General features: G+C 34.3%; 1 protein-coding gene across 1 annotated transcript in view; it reads right to left on the bottom strand.

Annotated features, from left to right (window-relative positions):
• The window catches only part of LOC127726469 (phosphoribosylformylglycinamidine synthase-like), a 94,903-nt gene that overhangs the window by 58,313 nt on the left and 14,746 nt on the right, over positions 1-21,844 (bottom strand). Inside the window, exons 3-7 of the mRNA XM_052233846.1 lie at positions 19,982-20,114; positions 18,104-18,402; positions 10,669-10,777; positions 7,947-8,087; positions 2,251-2,375 (exon numbers count right to left, since the gene is read on the bottom strand). Coding sequence (XP_052089806.1) covers positions 2,251-2,375; positions 7,947-8,087; positions 10,669-10,777; positions 18,104-18,402; positions 19,982-20,114 — 807 coding nt within the window. The remainder of the gene's footprint in view (positions 1-2,250; positions 2,376-7,946; positions 8,088-10,668; positions 10,778-18,103; positions 18,403-19,981; positions 20,115-21,844) is intronic.

Here is a 21,844-nt window from a genome sequence, read left to right as displayed (position 1 = left end):
AGACAACCTCTCCTGGTAGGTATCAAATATAATTAAGAAGGTCTCCATTGACATCATGTTTATGTGACATTGTCTCACATGTGTTTATCGCATAGATAACTGCATTAACATATATCATAGATGTCAACTCTCTCGATCACAGTGGGGCCTCATAATATTTTTCCAACATTTCTCATAGGTGTCAACTCTCTTGATCTCAGTGGGAGCCTCACAATATTTTTACAAACATTTCTGGAACTTCCACTCCTTGCCCATCTCCCATATTCCAATATTATCATCTGCTATTTCAGAAAGCATCTTAGTTTACCCAATTTTAAGTTAGTCATGAGTTGTCGTTCACCAACTGTTCACATTCAGGAAAATGCCATCGCAGAAAAGGAACATTTCCTTCCATACCAGAGGGAACAAAAAACTAAAGACTCTAAAGAGCCTGTGTTGCTTACCTAGGTATATGTGCAACTTCAACAATAGACACTATCCAACATTGTAGACTAAAATATAATTCATGACTAAAATATTTTTTGTTCATATGTATTGCTGATCATTTTTCCTGTTTACAGTTTCTATTTATTGGAAACACAAAAAGGTGTAAAAATCTTCATTTAAGGGCAATGAATAACTCCAATAAAAGACAACTGACAATTTCATCATGCTGACCTAATTGTACATCTTGCAGAAACACAAAAACTGGTAAATTGTCATTTAATGGCAGTAACTCCTCTAATGACTGGACTGATGATTTAAGGTGGTATGGGTGTATTTTGCCATCTTGGATTGTAAATAACAGAGAACCTAAGGTCCAGATTTTCAATCAAGTTAGCAAAATTTGATGAGGAATGCAGATAACTAATGTGAATTTTCATTTAAAAGAACAAACTTGTAAGATTTTAACTTATAAATAATATTTTTACAAGCATAGATTATTTTTGCTTGATTTTTAATGTTTTTAAATTGGCATTTTAAGGGGAGGTAACTCTGAAATAGTTAATTTTCTGAAAGAATCTACATGAAATTTTGCTATTTTAAATTTTAGCCGGAAAAAACGTACGGTGACCCTATCTTTTCTTTTAATATTCTCAAAGCATTTTCTAAAAGCAATCTTCTCGTATTTTATTTTACAATTCCATCATATAGTTTAGGTTCTAATCACATAATGATGTTTTTTCCTGTATAATCCATATAATATGTGTCATTTTGTCACAACCTGTAGCTCGAGAAAATGCTCGGTAACTTATCATTTTTATCATAGTTTTGAAAATGTTACAATATATACTACGTTTTGGCAAAGTATGAACAAATTCTATCATTTCTAATTTATACTCTCATGCCACGTTAAGCATTATTGACTTATTAGTAGATCTAACCTAGAGGATCATTTTTGCTATTCAAAGTTTCTCTCTATCAGTGATGATTGTGGCCAAGATATGTTAAATTTGGCCAAGTAGTTTTAGATGAGAAGATTTTTGTAAAAGTTAACATTCAACTAACGACGACTATGAATACAACAAGGACAGACAACAGACGCCAAGTAAAAGCAATAGCTCACCCCTGGCCTACTGGGCCAGGGAAGCTAAAAGAAAGAAAAAACCTTTACATCTAAAATTTGCCCAGAATGAAACATTGATGGGGGATATTTTGGTCCAATATTGACTGAGTTGGACTTGCTTTTGGTTCATGCTTGCTTGCTTTGAGTTACCAATCAGTAATACAGAAGTTGAAATGATATTTTTTAGGTTAAAAAATTCAAGATGACTTTAGTTTTGGAAGTTTGGCTGTACATGTAGAAAACCTATTACAAACAGGATAGCACATCCTAATTTTTACTTTATCAGACAAATTAAATATTGATTTTGTTATCAATAAATTAAAACCCAACTAAACATTATTGTTATACACATATACATTTAGGATTAGGCATTTAGGTATGATATGTATTTGGTCTATAATTGCCATTTTACGGTGATTAATGGTCCAAATATATATGAAAAAGAGCTTTAACCAAAAAGATATTCTACACGCATTAAAGTCTTTGTAAAATACATTTTGTAGCAAAATATCTTTTTAGGTAAAGCTCGTGCTTATATCTAACTATTAATGTCAAGATCTCAAAATGAGGCTATTTTGGAAGATTTTGTTGTTTTGCACTAAATGTAAGATGTTTGAAGCCCTTAGTAAATATGTACGACAAATTTCAAAAATATAAATACAGACGTCTGTAAGACCAATTAATGCCTTATGAACATCTAATACCTGTGGGAAAGTTGTGTGTTTCAGCAGTAAATATAATATGTCTTCCAGCATCAATCTCCTCCATTTTACTGACTTCTGTTGTATTAACAGGCTGTATAACTTTAACATCAAATCCCTTTATAGCACTACAATAAAATAACATTTATTAGCCTGTGTTAATGATACCCATGTCACTCCCTCTCTCCTTGTGCCCTTCTGAATTCAAAGAGTTGTGCTGACGTTTTGGAAATGCAAGCAGTCATAGATCTGATTTTTGCTCATTCTTGTATTTAAATGAATTACAGACTAACAATTGCATTTAGTTGACAAAAAATTTCAGTTAATTTCAGCTTTTGGGCTAAAAAAATTTATGAAAATTGGGTTTTTTTTTGTAATGCATGTAGATCTTGGGCTGATAATTGATATATAATTGTATAATGTAGATTAACAGATGAATTTGCTTTGAATTATAAAAATAAATATTCAAATGGGCATTAGCTGTTAAATTCATGTTCACAGATTTGACTCAAACTCACATATTTGATTTATAACGAATTGAAACATACAAAAGAAACAATAAACAATACATGGACTCATTATAGTGTTTCAGAATTTCATATGTATTCTAGACTAGACGCCACCTAATTAATCATCAAGATGATCTCCAATGAATGACAATGGTCTATGATCTGATACGAAAATAAATATAAATACACAGAGCAGCGCATGCAATAGTATAATGGTTTTTTTTTCTAGGTCTGTTTGATTCCATGTCAATCTTAGAATCATTAATATTGTTTGAATTGTCCTGTCCTGACAAAGGAGCCATACCATAATCTGAGGATATGATTACATTGTTTTTGTTCTGCCTGCGAAGAAAGTCACGGAATGCAAAACATAGAGATTACAATTGGCAGAAGACAGCAACAGTCTAATCTATTTGTATAAGGCTTTATATTTCAGAGGGTAGAAGACCTGGATGCTTCATACCTTGTATACAGATGCCTAATGTTTAGAAATTACCATCTGTCATATGTCCATTGTCCTTGGTTTAGCGATTGCTTAAAAAAACTCTATAATTTTTTTGTCAAGTGAATTTCAAACTTATCATGAAATATAGGAAAACTATATCTAATATATAGGATTCTTGCAATGTCTGCATGTCAGGCAGACAGGGTTCACCTGACCTCATCCTCATTTCATTGATCAGTTATTTCTTGCTTATCATTACCAGTATTATACTGAAAAAAAATTACCAAGACAATAAGAGAGCTATAACTTCACGTTAAATAGCTTGGACACTGTACTACTGTGAATACTTAAATGTCGGTATACTATAGATTCACTATTTTCTTGGGGATTTCATGAATTTCATGGGTATAGTTAAACCGTGAATTACAATGTTCAGCAAAGTCATATCCTCTATAGGCTTGTATGCAGACTTTGGCAAAACCACAAAATCAAATATCCGTGAAAACACATTTTTTTCTAAATCAACGAAAATAAAGATCTACAAAAATAAATGAATCAACAGTAAGAGGGGAATATTGTGAGATTTTTACAGTTCTGTGTGATATTTGACCTCTTTGTCAGGTGAATGGTCTTTAAAGGGAGGTTATATTGAAAGGCTCCCACCATTATCTGCACAGCATCTATACTTATTATCTTTATGTACATTGTGTAATTGATGAATTGTATCTGTTTTTATATATACAATCCTATTCTCTTATCATAGAGTACTGTAAATTCAGAAATTATTGCGATGTTTTTTTAATGCAAAAAATGCAACTTCTCGAATATTGCAATTATAAGAACTTGCATTCTGCTATCTGATACATATATCTGTATGCAGCTTTTCCGAAAATTGCAATTATTAAACTCACATTTTTGTTTATTCTTCCAAAATTGCAATAGTAAATGCACGCAACAATTTCAGAATTTACAGTACCTGCTGTTTAAAAAGATCTATTTTACTCTTTATTTGGTTTCTCCATCAATGTTCTCTGATAACCTTTGTTTTTGTTAGTGTTTTTACTAGCATGTCATAGAATACCTGCTGTTATCTGAAAACCTTTGTTTTTGTTGGTGTTTGTACTAGCATGTCATAAAATACCTGCTGTTATCTGAAAACCTTTGTTTTTGTTGGTGTTGTACTAGGATGTCATAGAATACCTGCTGTTATCTGAAAACCTTTGTTTTTGTTGGTGTTTGTAATAGCATGTCATAGAATACCTGCTGTTATCTGAAAACCTTTGTTTTTGTTGGTGTTTGTACTAGGATGTCATAGAATACCTGCTGTTATCTGAAAACCTTTGTTTTTGTTGGTGTTTGTACTAGCATGTCATAGAATACCTGCTGTTATCTGAAAACCTTTGTTTTTGTTGGTGTTTGTACAGCATGTCATAGAATACCTGCTATTATCTGAAAACATTTGTTTTTGTTGGTGTTTGAACTAGCATGTCATAGAATACCTGCTGTTATCTGAAAACCTTTGTTTTTGTTGGTGTTTGTACAGCATGTCATAAAATACCTGCTGTTATCTGAAAACCTTTGTTTTTGTTGGTGTTTGTACAGCATGTCATAAAATACCTGCTGTTATCTGAAAACCTTTGTTTTTGTTGGTGTTTGTACAGCATGTCATAGAATACCTGCTATTATCTGAAAACCTTTGTTTTTGTTGGTGTTTGAACTAGCATGTCATAGAATACCTGCTGTTATCTGAAAACCTTTGTTTTTGTTGGTGTTTGTACAGCATGTCATAAAATACCTGCTGTTATCTGAAAACCTTTGTTTTTGTTGGTGTTTGTACAGCATGTCATAAAATACCTGCTGTTATCTGAAAACCTTTGTTTTTGTTGGTGTTTGTACAGCATGTCATAAAATACCTGCTGTTATCTGAAAACCTTTGTTTTTGTTGGTGTTTGTACAGCATGTCATAGAATACCTGCTATTATCTGAAAACCTTTGTTTTTGTTGGTGTTTGTACTAGCATGTCATAGAATACCTGCTGTTATCTGAAAACCTTTGTTTTTGTTGGTGTTTGTACAGCATGTCATAAAATACCTGCTGTTATCTGAAAACCTTTGTTTTTGTTGGTGTTTGTACAGCATGTCATAGAATACCTGCTATTATCTGAAAACCTTTGTTTTTGTTGGTGTTTGTACTAGCATGTCATAGAATACCTGCTGTTATCTGAAAACCTTTGTTTTTGTTGGTGTTTGTACTAGCATGTTATAGAATACCTGCTGTTATCTGAAAACCTTTGTTTTTGTTGGTGTTTGTACAGCATGTCATAAAATACCTGCTGTTATCTGAAAACCTTTTGTTTTTGTTGGTGTTTGTACAGCATGTCATAAAATACCTGCTGTTATCTGAAAACCTTTGTTTTTGTTGGTGTTTGTACAGCATGTCATAGAATACCTGCTATTATCTGAAAACCTTTGTTTTTGTTGGTGTTTGTACAGCATGTCATAGAATACCTGCTGTTATCTGAAAACCTTTGTTTTTGTTGGTGTTTGTACTAGCATGTCATAGAATACCTGCTATTATCTGAAAACCTTTGTTTTTGTTGGTATTTGTAATAGCATGTCATAGAATACCTGCTGTTATCTGAAAACCTTTGTTTTTGTTGGTGTTTGTACAGCATGTCATAGAATACCTGCTATTATCTGAAAACCTTTGTTTTTGTTGGTGTTTGTAATAGCATGTCATAGAATACCTGCTGTTATCTGAAAACCTTTGTTTTTGTTGGTGTTTGTACAGCATGTCATAGAATACCTGCTATTTGTTGGTGTTTGTACAGCATGTCATAGAATACCTGCTATTATCTGAAAACCTTTGTTTTTGTTGGTGTTTGTAATAGCATGTCATAGAATACCTGCTATTATCTGAAAACCTTTGTTTTTGTTGGTGTTTGTACAGCATGTCATAGAATACCTGCTGTTATCTGAAAACCTTTGTTTTTGTTGGTGTTTGTACAGCATGTCATAGAATACCTGCTGTTATCTGAAAACCTTTGTTTTTGTTGGTGTTTGTACAGCATGTCATAGAATACCTGCTATTATCTGAAAACCTTTGTTTTTGTTGGTGTTTGTAAAAGCATGTCATAGAATACCTGTTATTATCTGAAAACCTTTGTTTTTGTTGGTGTTTGTACAGCATGTCATAGAATACCTGCTGTTATCTGAAAACCTTTGTTTTTGTTGGTGTTTGTACAGCATGTCATAGAATACCTGCTATTATCTGAAAACCTTTGTTTTTGTTGGTGTTTGTAATAGCATGTCATAGAATACCTGCTGTTATCTGAAAGCCTTTGTTTTTGTTGGTGTTTGTACAGCATGTCATAGAATACCTGCTGTTATCTGAAAACCTTTGTTTTTGTTGGTGTTTGTACAGGCATGTCATAGAATACCTGCTGTTATCTGAAAACCTTTGTTTTTGTTGGTGTTTGTACTAGCATGTCATAGAATACCTGCTGTTATCTGAAAACCTTTGTTTTTGTTGGTGTTTGTACAGCATGTCATAGAATACCTGCTGTTATCTGAAAACCTTTGTTTTTGTTGGTGTTTGTACAGCATGTCATAGAATACCTGCTATTATCTGAAAACCTTTGTTTTTGTTGGTGTTTGTACAGCATGTCATAGAATACCTGCTATTATCTGAAAACCTTTGTTTTTGTTGGTGTTTGTACAGCATGTCATAGAATACCTGCTATTATCTGAAAACCTTTGTTTTTGTTGGTGTTTGTACAGCATGTCATAGAATACCTGCTATTATCTGAAAACCTTTGTTTTTGTTGGTGTTTGTACAGCATGTCATAGAATACCTGCTGTTATCTGAAAACCTTTGTTTTTGTTGGTGTTTGTACAGCATGTCATAGAATACCTGCTATTATCTGAAAACCTTTGTTTTTGTTGGTGTTTGTAATAGCATGTCATAGAATACCTGCTGTTATCTGAAAACCTTTGTTTTTGTTGGTGTTTGTACAGCATGTCATAGAATACCTGCTGTTATCTGAAAACCTTTGTTGTTGTTGGTGTTTGTACCAGCATGTCATAGAATACCTGCTGTTATCTGAAAACCTTTGTTTTTGTTGGTGTTTGTACTAGCATGTCATAGAATACCTGCTGTTATCTGAAAACCTTTGTTTTTGTTGGTGTTTGTACTAGCATGTCATAGAATACCTGCTGTTATCTGAAAACCTTTGTTTTTGTTGGTGTTTGTACAGCATGTCATAGAATACCTGCTGTTATCTGAAAACATTTGTTTTTGTTGGTGTTTGTACAGCATGTCATAGAATACCTGCTATTATCTGAAAACCTTTGTTTTTGTTGGTGTTTGTACAGCATGTCATAGAATACCTGCTGTTATCTGAAAACCTTTGTTTTTGTTGGTGTTTGTACTAGCATGTCATAGAATACCTGCTGTTATCTGAAAACCTTTGTTTTTGTTGGTGTTTGTACTAGCATGTCATAGAATACCTGCTGTTATCTGAAAACCTTTGTTTTTGTTGGTGTTTGTACAGCATGTCATAGAATACCTGCTGTTATCTGAAAACCTTTGTTTTTGTTGGTGTTTGTACAGCATGTCATAGAATACCTGCTATTATCTGAAAACCTTTGTTTTTGTTGGTGTTTGTACAGCATGTCATAGAATACCTGCTGTTATCTGAAAACCTTTGTTTTTGTTGGTGTTTGTACTAGCATGTCATAGAATACCTGCTGTTATCTGAAAATTGGATGACATTATTATTATTTGAATTCTCCTGTGTTGACATTATCATTTTGAATAGTGACGTTGGAACCTCCTCGTTGTCTACCACCAATCGTCCACGGAAAAACCAATGTCGACTGTGCTCACTGAAAATAAACAAAACATACCATTAATGCTAGTAAAAACATATAAGAATGTTTCTATCCAACTAAAACTTTTATCTGCTAGTCACTATGTGAGCTCAGAGGTGATTATTTTTAATAAGGCTTCTCTCATAACCTCTAAAGTTAATAGTGAATAAACATATTTAAAAGACTTCTGAAAAGTACTCTAGAACTCTACATTGTCTAAAAAAAAGCCTTCGGAGACAAATTTCTATGCCAACACAATGTAACTTAAAACCTTGAGGGGGGGGGGGGGGGCCTCGGTGGCCGAGTGGTCTAAGTAGTTACTACTGTAATCACTAGCCAGTCAACACTGAGGTTGTGAGTTCGAACCCCACTCCACTCGACTCCAATTTTAATTGACTAGGATTGTCAGTTTTCCTATCAAAGGTTGGTGGTTTTCTCCTGGCACTCCGGCTTCCTCCACCAATAAAAACTGGCCGCCCCGAAATAGCCCAAAAGTGGCGTTAAAACACCAAAAATCTAATCTAATTTAAAACCTTGGGAGACAATAAAAAAAAAGATAAATGATTCAATGAGTAGCAATTTTTGAATGATTAAAAATAACATATTGTTACATTTCAACCAGTTCCATTACAGAATAAATCATAATTATGAAATTTATCAGATTTAGTCTTGGAAACATGCTTATTAGTTAAAATTGGCTTAAAACAAATTGTAAGTGCTTTTAGATTGATCTGTTGTGGTTTTTGTCTTTTTGTTATGCGATTTTATTTTCTTCCTATTTGATGAGTTTATCCCTGGGGTAATGAATATAATGTTGAAAAACATCCTTTCAGTTGATTAAGGTCAGTTTGGTCTTGTTTGACTTAAGTAGTTGATTTTTTTTTTATAAATTAACAACAAATCCAAAGTGATGGCAAAGGTCAAATAATTCTTTAAGCCAAGGTGAGTCAAAGAATCAACATGTATTATGGACATAAACTAATAAATCAAGAATGCAGCCAAACAAATTTCCTTTAATAAGCAAATGGATTCCTGCTCAGTTATTTTGGAAGACATTTGTATATTCAAGAAAGAAAAATATTTGGTGTTACTTATTCATACCCACGCTCTTGGTTTTGAGCAAACTGAAATATATATGCAAACAATGTGGACGTGACTACCCAAATATGATAATCTCTATATTAAGATTAACAATACTAATATCAAAATACCGCTAAATTGGTAAACTGCAACTTTTAAAAGTTGCAGTTTACTTAAGTGTTGTTGTCAATTTAGCTGTATTATATTATTTTTTATCTAACACAACCCTGCATACCATCTGGTATCCACGCAAGGGAACTCTACCAGCACGAAATTTAGAAGGCATTGGTTCAGCAGTTCTTTATTTCTTTAAATACTAATATTTATAAAATTATTTGTTGGACTGAGGCAGATCAAAATATTCCAGCATTACCTGTTGGACTGAGTAAGATCAAAACATTCGGGCATTACCTGTTGGACTGAGTCAGATCAAAACATATGGGCATTACCTGTTGGACTGAGTCAGATCAAAACATTCCAGCATTACCTGTTGGACTGAGTCAGATCAAAACATTCCAGCATTACCTGATGGACTGAGTCAGATCAAAACATTCCAGCATTACCGGTTGTACTGAGTCAGATCAAAACATTCCAGCATTACCTGTTGGACTGAATCAGATCAAAACATTCAGCATTACATACCTGTTGGACTGAGTCAGATCAAAACAATCGGGAAATTACCTGTTGGACTGAGACAGATCAAAACATTCGGGCATTACCTGTTGGACTGAGTCAGATCAAAACATTTGGGCATTACCTGATGGACTGAGTCAGATCAAAACATTTGGGCATTACCTGTTGGACTGAGTCAGATCAAAACATTCCAGCATTACCTGTTGGACTGAGTCAGACCAAAACATTTGGGCATTACCTGTTGGACTGAGTCAGATCAAAACATTCGGGCATTACCTGTTGGACTGTAGCTGGTCAAAACATTCAGACATTACCTGTTGGACTGAGTCAGATCAAAACATTTGGGCATTACCTGTTGGACTGTACCTGATCAAAACATTCAGGCATTATCTGTTGGACTGAGCCAGATCAAAACATTGGGGCATTACCTCTTGGACTGATCTAAATCAAAACATTTATACATCACCAAATGGACTGAGCCAGATCAAAACATTTGGGCATTACCTGTTGGACTGAGTCAGATCAAAACATTCCAGCATTACCTGTTGGACTGAGTCAGACCAAATATTTGGGCATTACCTGTTGGACTGAGTCAGATCAAAACATTCAGGCATTATCTGTTGGACTGAGCCAGATCAAAACATTGGGGCATTACCTCTTGGACTGATCTAAATCAAAACATTTATACATCACCAAATGGACGGAGCCAGATCAAAAAATTTGGGCATTATCTGTTATACTTAGCCAGATCAAAACCTTAGGGCATTGCCTTTTGGACTGAGCCAGATCAAAACATTTGGGCATTACATGTTGGACTGAGTCGGATCAAAACATTCAGGCATTACCTGTTGGACTGAGCCAGATCAAAACATTTGTGCATTACCTGTTGGACTGAGCCAGATCAAAACATTCAACATTTGTGGGATTTCTTTGGATAGTTTCTTTAAACAGCTTGGTATAGTAATCTAGATCCCAGTTATCAAAAGCTAAACCTGAAATATATACATGTTATATGCATTTTATATGGTAAACCTGGGCTTGTATTGCTGACCCTCTTTACCATTGTTTGATTTTCTTTAACTATAATTGCAGTTTGACCCTTTGTTCTATTTTTAGTAATGGTGGTCATGTTGGTTGACCAAACAGGACTAAAATCACAAACTACATACACATGACATAGTAGATATCCTATAGATCAATCATATAAACTTTGTTTTCAATCCACTAATAGGAATAAGTGGAATATATTCCTAAAAAAAAAGGTTTAAGAGGAATAGATTCCTAAAAAAAATCAACAGACTATGCACCACAATTCAGCAACACTACCTCTTGAAAAAACAAGTGAACTCAGGTGTTCCAGGTGTAATACCACCAAATCATAGTATGTCACATCCGGTTGCATACGAAAATAGGTTGAAAAAAAATATTCCCTTGAATTAGACAGTTGTAGGTAATTAATCCTACATTTCATTGCAGTAAAACATTTCTGGGTCATAAACATATATCTTGGGTATTTCAAAGCACCATTATTTTTTTATTTGGGGTTTCTATAGAATATTTTGGAAACTTGAGGTTACATGGTTACTAACGCTTGTACACAGGTTAAAAAAAGGGGAAAATTTGATTGGTTAACTTCCAGTGATGGTTATTTTCTTGTATGCAATGAAATGTTATGTGAAATTTTTTCTATAGTACTGGACAGGATAAAACTTTACTCATGCCAAGTATTTCTTTATTTGAAACAAAGATAAATTCTGCACAATTTTTTGAAAAGTGCAAATTTAACAAAGACTAATAGGAGAAAATCAATGGTGGTATTACACCTCCAGAAGGGTAAGCATTTCCTGCTTCACCATTGGCATTGTTCATATTGCTTATGACAAGAACAAATTTTTTTGATGAGTTCCATTCACTGATTTCCCATAGAAGTATCCTAGATATTCAATAACAGTCAAACAAATATACAAATGATAACATCTTTCATTTTTGGTACATAAATTGGATTTATAAAAGTTGAAACTATTCTATTTGCAATCTGACTTTTTCAAAGTTGGTTTCCCCTGTACAGTAAATTCAGAACTCAATCATGTAGGTTCCCTTTTTTGACAGGATAAGTACATTTTCTTTAGTTTTAAACCATTCACTGTATTCCATTGTTCAGGGGCAGGGGGGCCTAGTTCCAAATTATTTGACAGAAAATCTTTTCCAATAAGTCTATGCTATTTCTAATGTTATTTTGCAGCATTTATGAAAGAAGGTACAAAAATCTGACTTGGAAATATGGAGGTACAACAAAAGGCTTTCTTTGTGGGATTGGCAGATTTTTTTTAATGAGAATAGGCAAGGAAGTGAAAATTTCTGAAAGACTCTGACATACAAGGAAGTGAGAAGTTCCAAAAGGCTCCATACAAGGAAGTGAGAAGTTCCGAAAGGCCCCATACAAGGAAGTGAGAAGTTCAGAAAGGCTCTGACATACCAGGAAGTGAGAAGTTCCGAAGGGCTCTGACATACAAGGAAGAGAGAAGTTCAGAAATGCTCCATACAAGGAAGTGAGAAGTTCAGAAAGGCTCTGACATACAAGGAAGTGAGAAGTTCAGAAAGGTTCTATACAAGGAAGAGAGAAATTCAGAATGGCTCTATACAAGGAAGTGAGAAGTTCAGAAAGGTTCTATACAAGGAAGTGAGAAGTTCAGAATGGCTCTATACAAGGAAGTGAGAAGTTCAGAAAGGTTCTATACAAGGAAGAGAGAAGTTCAGAAAGGCTCCATACAAGGACATGAGAAGTTTAGAAAGGCTCCATAAAAGGAAATGAGAAATTCAGAAAGGCTTCATACAAGACGAAATCAATCCAATTCATGTGTTTAGACTAGATGGGGGACTTGAATTAACAACTTCTTATTTGAGGACCAAGTTAAACCAAAAACAATAATTTTTAGCCATTTTTTACTAAAGTGGCCTCCCATAGATTACTGAAGTAAGGCATGGTTTCTTCCAATGTTAGCTCTTCGGGGTCAAATTACTCCCTAAAGATGTCTCTCAGCTCATGATATAAAAACTGTACCTTTCTGCATCCTATTGGCCTAGAGGTCAATAAAAAGGTCCTGAAATCGTTAAGAACAGTGGTTTTACCATTGGGTACATATCTTTTTGGACATGATACCACCAACCCACACATACTTATTTCTGTATTTCTGTATTTTACTTTTGCAACACATAAATGTGTTGGTTATATCTTTTACTTGACATAAAATCAAAACAGATGTCATTCTCCCCTGAAATAAAAATCAATCTGTTGATCAGAAAACTGTGAAAAGTCAACGCCTCCTCCTTAGCCTAGACTGAAACTGTGTATGGTCTTTCTTTCAATTGACACTTAAGATGTAAGCATGTGATAATGTTAATAAGTATTTCTACTTCCTATTCTTTTAATGTACAAGCCTCAAAGAAGTCAGCCTCAAAGGAGTCCATCAAGTTATTCTTCAGGATGGGGAATACAGAGTCTTGTCGCCATATTACAGGTCAGAAAAAAAATGCATTTTTCATATAAATTTTCAGCATTTGTTCTTACATATTTTGAATTCTTCTTTAACTTTGTAAGATAGATTTTAATAGGGTTTGTTCTCTGGGAAAAAAATTCAGGCTGCATAGAAAAAGTATTCCATACCTGTTGAGGAAGCACAAGTTTAATAAGTATAACAAATAACGAAGCTAGTTTTACATACCACTCCTGTCATATAAATTTATAATTACTTAAAAATATCACAAATAATTTTCAAATTTCTTTTAAAGGGTGTGTATGACATGAATATTCAGGTGCAGAATCAGGATTTTGAAAGGGGGGGCTTGCAAGCCAATGTTTGGAGTGATACTTGTAAAAAGTCTATGCATTTATCATATATGAGGCTCCATAAAAGGGGGGGGGGGCTAAATCCACCTCTGATATTAACTTATGAATATGAAAATCAATCGAAACATCTGTAAATTAACTTTTGTAAATAAATCAATTCTAGATATCAAATTTGAATCACATTATGTATTATATGGATTAGTTTTCAGAACAATAGTTCTACATTGATACTTGTTATTGCTTTTTGTCTGTTGTTATCTGATTACTGGTTACCACAGGTATTTATATCAGTTTTGTATATTTCTGATGTTTAAACTAGTTTCTCTATGGAACATTCAGGTAAAGTTTGGTAACATTTACCCAGTAGTTTCAGAAAAGAAGATTTATTTAAGTTTATGCCAAGTGATGGACTACTGTGTACGCCAAGTGATAGCAAAAGCTGACCTCACCTTTAAGATCAGGTGAGCTAAAAAAAAAATCAAAATTACAGTAGTTTTTCTAAAGAAGTACTGTACTGGCCATGATTTGAAGAGACACAAATGGGTTTTTACTCCTATCAATTGACAAAAATACTTTGATAGTTCTGAACTTCTCTTTTTAAGCCACTCTATACTCCACTACTTGCTCTTTTTTAGAATATTCTATTCTCCAAATAACCCACTCATTTTTCTATTGGCTCTATAAAACCACACTACGCACTATAAAACCTACTCATTTCTATATCAGCTCTCTAAAACCTCTCTACACACCATATAACCTACCCATTTCTATATCAGCTCTCTAAAACCTCTCTACACACCATATAACCTACCCATTTCTATATTGGCTCCCTTAAACCTCTCTACACACCATATAACCTACCCATTTCTATATTGGCTCCCTTAAACCTCTCTACACACCATATAACCTACCCATTTCTATATTGGCTCTCTAAAACCTCTCTACACACCATATAACCTACCCATTTCTATATTGGCTCCCTTAAACCTCTCTGCACAACATATAACCTACCCATTTCTATATTGGCTCCCTTAAACCTCTCTACACACCATATAACCTACCCATTTCTATATTGGCTCTCTAAAACCTCTCTACTCTACACACCATATAACCTACCCATTTCTATATTGGCTCTCTATTTAACCTCTCTACACACCATATAACCTACCCATTTCTATATTGGCTCTCTTAAACCTCTCTACTCACCATATAACCTACCCATTTCTATATTGGCTCTCTAAAACCTCTCTACACACCATATAACCTACCCATTTCTATATTGGCTCTCTAAAACCTCTCTACACACCATATAACCTACCCATTTCTATATTGGCTCTCTAAAACCTCTCTACACACCATATAACCTACCCATTTCTATATTGGCTCCTTAAAACCTCTCTACACACCATATAACCTACCCATTTCTATATTGGCTCCCTAAAACCTCTCTACACACCATATAACCTACCTATTTCTATATTGGCTCCCTTAAACCTCTCTACACACCATATAACCTACCCATTTCTATATTGGCTCCCTAAAACCTCTCTACACACCATATAACCTACCCATTTCTATATTGGCTCTCTTAAACCTCTCTACTCACCATATAACCTACCCATTTCTATATTGGCTCTCTAAAACCTCTCTACACACCATATAACCTACCCATATCTATATTGGCTCTCTAAAACCTCTCTACACACCATATAACCTACCCATTTCTATATTGGCTCTCTAAACCCTCTCTACACACCATATAACCTACCCATTTCTATATCAGCTCTCTAAAACCTCTCTACTCACCATATAACCTACCCATTTCTATATTGGCTCCCTAAAACCTCTCTACACACCATATAACCTACCCATTTCTATATTGGCTCTCTAAAACCTCTCTACACACCATATAACCTACCCATTTCTATATTGGCTCCCTAAAACCTCTCTACACACCATATAACCTACCCATTTCTATATTGGCTCTATAAAACCTCTCTACACACCATATAACCTACCCATTTCTATATTGGCTCCCTTAAACCTCTCTACACACCATATAACCTACCCATTTCTATATTGGCTCTCTAAAACCTCTCTACACACCATATAACCTACCCATTTCTATATTGGCTCCCTTAAACCTCTCTACTCACCATATAACCTACCCATTTCTATATTGGCTCTCTAAAACCTCTCTACATACCATATAACCTACCCATTTCTATATTGGCTCTCTAAAACCTCTCTACACACCATATAACCTACCCATTTCTATATTGGCTCTCTAAAACCTCTCTACACACCATATAACCTACCCATTTCTATATCAGCTCTCTAAAACCTCTCTACTCACCATATAACCTACCCATTTCTATATTGGCTCCCTTAAACCTCTCTACACACCATATAACCTACCCTTTTCTATATTGGCTCTCTAAAACCTCTCTACACACCATATAACCTACCCATTTCTATATTGGCTCCCTTAAACCTCTCTACACACCATATAACCTACCCATTTCTATATTGGCTCTCTAAAACCTCTCTACACACCATATAACCTACCCATTTCTATATTGGCTCCCTTAAACCTCTCTACACACCATATAACCTACCCATTTCTATATTGGCTCTCTAAAACCTCTCTTCACACCATACAACCTACCCATTTCTATATTGGCTCTATAAAACCACACTACGCACTATAAAACCTACTCATTTCTATATCAGCTCTCTAAAACCTCTCTACACACCATATAACCTACCCATTTCTATATCAGCTCTCTAAAACCTCTCTACACACCATATAACCTACCCATTTCTATATTGGCTCCCTTAAACCTCTTTACACACCATATAACCTACCCATTTCTATATTGGCTCCCTTAAACCTCTCTTCACCATATAACCTACCCATTTCTATATTGGCTCTCTAAAACCTCTCTACACACCATATAACCTACCCATTTCTATATTGGCTCCCTTAAACCTCTCTGCACACCATATAACCTACCCATTTCTATATTGGCTCCCTTAAACCTCTCTACACACCATATAACCTACCCATTTCTATATTGGCTCTCTAAAACCTCTCTACTCTACACACCATATAACCTACCCATTTCTATACTGGCTCTCTTAAACCTCTCTACTCACCATATAACCTACCCATTTCTATATTGGCTCTCTAAAACCTCTCTACACACTATATAACCTACCCATTTCTATATTGGCTCTCTAAAACCTCTCTACACACCATATAACCTACCCATTTCTATATTGGCTCCTTAAAACCTCTCTTCACACCATATAACCTACCCATTTCTATATTGGCTCCCTAAAACCTCTCTACACACCATATAACCTACCTATTTCTATATTGGCTCCCTTAAACCTCTCTACACACCATATAACCTACCCATTTCTATATTGGCTCCCTAAAACCTCTCTACACACCATATAACCTACCCATTTCTATATTGGCTCTCTTAAACCTCTCTACTCACCATATAACCTACCCATTTCTATATTGGCTCTCTAAAACCTCTCTACACACCATATAACCTACCCATTTCTATATTGGCTCTCTAAAACCTCTCTACACACCATATAACCTACCCATTTCTATATTGGCTCTCTAAAACCTCTCTACACACCATATAACCTACCCATTTCTATATCAGCTCTCTAAAACCTCTCTACTCACCATATAACCTACCCATTTCTATATTGGCTCCCTAAAACCTCTCTACACATCATATAACCTATCCATTTCTATATTGGCTCTCTAAAACCTCTCTACACACCATATAACCTACCCATTTCTATATTGGCTCCCTAAAACCTCTCTTCACACCATATAACCTACCCATTTCTATATTGGCTCTATAAAACCTCTCTACACACCATATAACCTACCCATTTCTATATTGGCTCCCTTAAACCTCTCTACACACCATATAACCTACCCATTTCTATATTGGCTCTCTAAAACCTCTCTACACACCATATAACCTACCCATTTCTATATTGGCTCCCTTAAACCTCTCTACACACCATATAACCTACCCATTTCTATATTGGCTCTCTAAAACCTCTCTTCACACCATACAACCTACCCATTTCTATATTGGCTCCCTTAAACCTCTCTACACACCATATAACCTACCCATTTCTATATTGGCTCTCTAAAACCTCTCTACACACCATACAACCTACCCATTTCTATATTGGCTCCCTTAAACCTCTCTACACACCATATAACCTACCCATTTCTATATCAGTTCTCTAAAACCTTTCTACACACCATATAACCTACCCATTTCTATATTGGCTCTCTAAAACCTCTCTACACACCATATAACCTACCCATTTCTATATTGGCTCCCTTAAACCTCTCTACACACCATATAACCTACCCATTTCTATATTGGCTCCATAAAACCTCTCTACACACCATATAACCTACCCATTTCTATATTAGCTTTTTCTAAAGCTTCTCTTCCCTCCTTCATTACATCAACTTCATAGATGTCCTCTGTTTTATGTTCTAAATTAAAACCATCTACAGGACTGCTGTATCTGCATTCTGTCATTCTATCATGTAATGCGTTGACGATAGCAATCTCAGAATCTGCATTCAGGTTGAAGGTTGATTCAAACTGAAGAAGGTAGCGTGTTGAGTATTCGACTCTAGTAACCATCTTAAGACCAGCTGACTGACACATTGAAACAGCATTTGTTGAGAAAGGGGTAGAGAAATTCAATCTACAGAAAAAATTTGTTTTAAATTATCTTAACTGTCTGATAATGAATAATTTAATAGAGTGTATAATTCAATAGAAGTTTGTCATATGTGTTAATGTTCAGTTAATTTGAAATCTATAAGATCTACTACTAACATAACAGTATCCTATGTCAGCCATAATAATATTAATAATGATGATGATGATGATGATGATGATGGATTGGTGTTAAGTGTCCAGTGGCAAATATCACATGTATATCAGGATAAGAACAAGTTAATGTGATATGAATATGAACCCTGCTTTGTGTTAGACTGAGGCACTGAGCTGGATTTTCAATGTGCTGGTTCACAAGGTTGAAGCTTTCAAGTCTGTAGGAAGATGTGTCACCTTATCCAGAAACATTACTCTTACTTCTACAACCAGTCTGCACTAACTATTAATTTCTGTGTGCTTAACTGTGAAGCAGCAAATATTAATTTTCATTACTTTAGTTTGATCCATAACTCATATTCAGTACTAATTTCTATATAGTTTAGTTATATATAGTGTCTGGAGTTGATCTTTCTCAGTCTCAAGTGGGTTGAAATGAAACAGGAGGCATAATTCCCAGTCTCCTATATGTAACTTAAATCAAACAGGCTACAATATCCTAAAGTGTTTAACATGTTTTCTATTTTATGTCCTATTTTGCCATTTAAATGATGCTTGAATAATGTTCTTCAATCAGAGTTGTCATTTTAAACCAATGGTGAATGATTCCTAGATTAAAATCACTTTCTGATCATTTGTTTTCAACCCAAGTGTAAAATACAGGAATTAAACATTGGTTTTCTGATTTTTTGTTCCAGTAATTACAGTCGAACCTCGATGTGTCAAACTTGGTTGTGCTGAAAACTCGGATGAGTCAAATAATTTCTTGGTCTTGAAATTCCTGTTTGATCAATGCATAATAACTTCTGAGGAGTCGAACTCGTTTGATTCGAATACTTAATTAAGTCAAGTAAATTTTATAGTCCCGTCATTGTAAAATTAATTTAAATTGACCCCGATGTCAATTAATTACAATTAATAAAAGGATTAAGACAATTATGATAAATTTATAAAAATTCAATGTAAAGCAGACAACCTCATCAGTGACCGTTCAGAACTTGTTTCGTTCCACGAGAGATTTCATAATTTGCAGTGACTGACCTTTGTAAATATTTGTGTATACTATTGATTTTATTAGTGCATGATTTGTATCTGTACTTGTGTGTTTAATTCTTATGAAGGACCTAAAAATATTGAGATTGAATACACTTGTATCATAAAGTGTCATATCGAAAAAAAGGCACACTGTTCAAAGTATGTAGATTACAAATCTCGTACCGTATTTCATGCATTCCATACTTATGACGACAAACTCGACTTCAGAGAAGTTGAAGTTTGGATAAGTCAAATACTTTGGTCTGGTTCCTTCGACTTCGACATGAAGAGGTACGACTGTACTACAATTGTAATAACAAAAACAATTTTTTTTTTAAATTGTTGGAAAAATGATCATATTTTTTATGGATGTGAAAGTTAACATTCTTCTATATTTTTTTGGCCTATAATACCTTGGACCAATCTCTACAAGTAAACATTTCGTTGAATCTTCGGCTTTCAGATATGGCTTTCTTGAAAGTTTCTTCTTTTGAAATGGTGTCTCTAAAATCCACATTAGTTTACTTTCATCTTCAAATTCCAAACCTGTAATTTGTATTTTTTTCATGAACAGTTTTCTAACATTCAATGTTTATATGTTCAAAAGCAAGAAATAAAATGTTAATTCCTTAGTTCTTACAGTATTGTACTCTGTATTATAGGAGACAAGATAGAATAGTAAAACCTGTTTAAAAATAACCCTGTCTAAAACAGCAACTTGTGTAAACAGAAATGCAGAAATCTCATACAAAATGGTCATTCTTAAATGATTTGCATATCTATAAATACTTGCAATTGAGAGTGATTGGTTCATAAGACTATTTTTTCATTGGTTAAACTTTGATAGACCATAGTTTATTAAACTACTTTGTTGCCTATATAAACACTATTTCAATTTCACTGTGATATAGCCATGCCCAAACAGATTCCTAGGCATTTCTATGGTTCCAACAAGGTCTTAATTAACATTAGAAATAGTAAATGTTTTGATTGAGATTTATAAGGATTAGACACATTTTTCCAGAGGTTATTGGTGGGTAAACTAGGCACTGGTCAGCTGACACACAAACTTTACATTTTATTAGTTTTTTGTTCTTACCATTTGTGAGTAAATCATTTCCATAAATTTCTTATGTCTGACCAGCAATTTATCTGACTTCATTCTATAAGACTTTCAACTGACCAGTATTGGACAGTTCTAACCAAATTTAACTTCGTTTTTTTTCTTGTTTCAAAATTCCAATAGAGAACATTATTATGATGTCATAACATTACCAAGGAACTTAATCTATAACATTTTAATGATTGTGACAGTAAAATGTCTACTATGTAGTTAAGAAGGATAATAAAGAAACTGAAGAAGGCCAGTGGCTGAAACGTCGTAAAAAATGGTTTATTTACTACAATAATAGTTTTTTTTTGTCAACATTTATCTGAATCAATCCTTGAAATACTAATTGACCTTTCACAATAACCTTGCCTGGTGTTAAGACATTAAAGTAGGTCACTGGCATACAGTTGTTCTTAAGACCTTTGTAAGAGCATTCAATATAGTGGTGTTTTTTCTGAAATTTTGACACAGTGAGTTTTGATATGCGTTCTCCAAATATTTAAAGAATTATGCTTTTTCCAAGATATTTCACTTTCATTTTGACATGTTTGCAGTAAAACCATTTTTTTATTTCAATACCTCTCAGAAAATTAGCACAAATTTACAATGCAAAATAATTTTATGTACTCAGTTAGGCGTCCTTTAGTTTAGGCCAAAAAATAATATGTCTGTTTACGGTTACCCGACCGTCCCTATTTTGTGGTGCCGACCCTTTGTCATTTTATTGAAAAATGAAATCGAAAGTGAAAGTACAAAGCCGGAAACACCTACTTTCAGTTTAAAACAAAAGTGAAAGTAGATGAATCATCTGAGCGCTTTAATTTTAAAATCGCGGACCCGATATTGAAGCGTTTTTACGATCTAGATCTTAATGGCAGCTTGCATGGCCACAACAGGCTGAGGCAGCAAGCGTGGTCACATTAAAGTTAAAAAAATGCGACCACATGCTTACAAAATCTATTTTGACAACGTTACCAAACAAATTAATAATTGGTACCGATGTGTTTGATCTGTACCATAGTAAACAACCTGCAAAAACATACAAAGTAACGGTGACTTGAAAGACTGAAATTCAACAAGTTGACGGTTATATTGTTGACGGGAACTTAACTGTTGGAGATGTTGTAGATAAATTCAATGTTAAATGTATAGATATTTTATGAGA

This window comes from Mytilus californianus, unplaced genomic scaffold (genome assembly GCF_021869535.1).
Source record: "Mytilus californianus isolate M0D057914Y unplaced genomic scaffold, xbMytCali1.0.p SCAF_17, whole genome shotgun sequence".
Taxonomy (NCBI): Eukaryota; Metazoa; Mollusca; class Bivalvia; order Mytilida; family Mytilidae; genus Mytilus; species Mytilus californianus.
The sequence above is the reverse complement of the archived record's forward strand: the minus strand, read 5'-3'. Positions and strand labels throughout refer to the sequence as shown.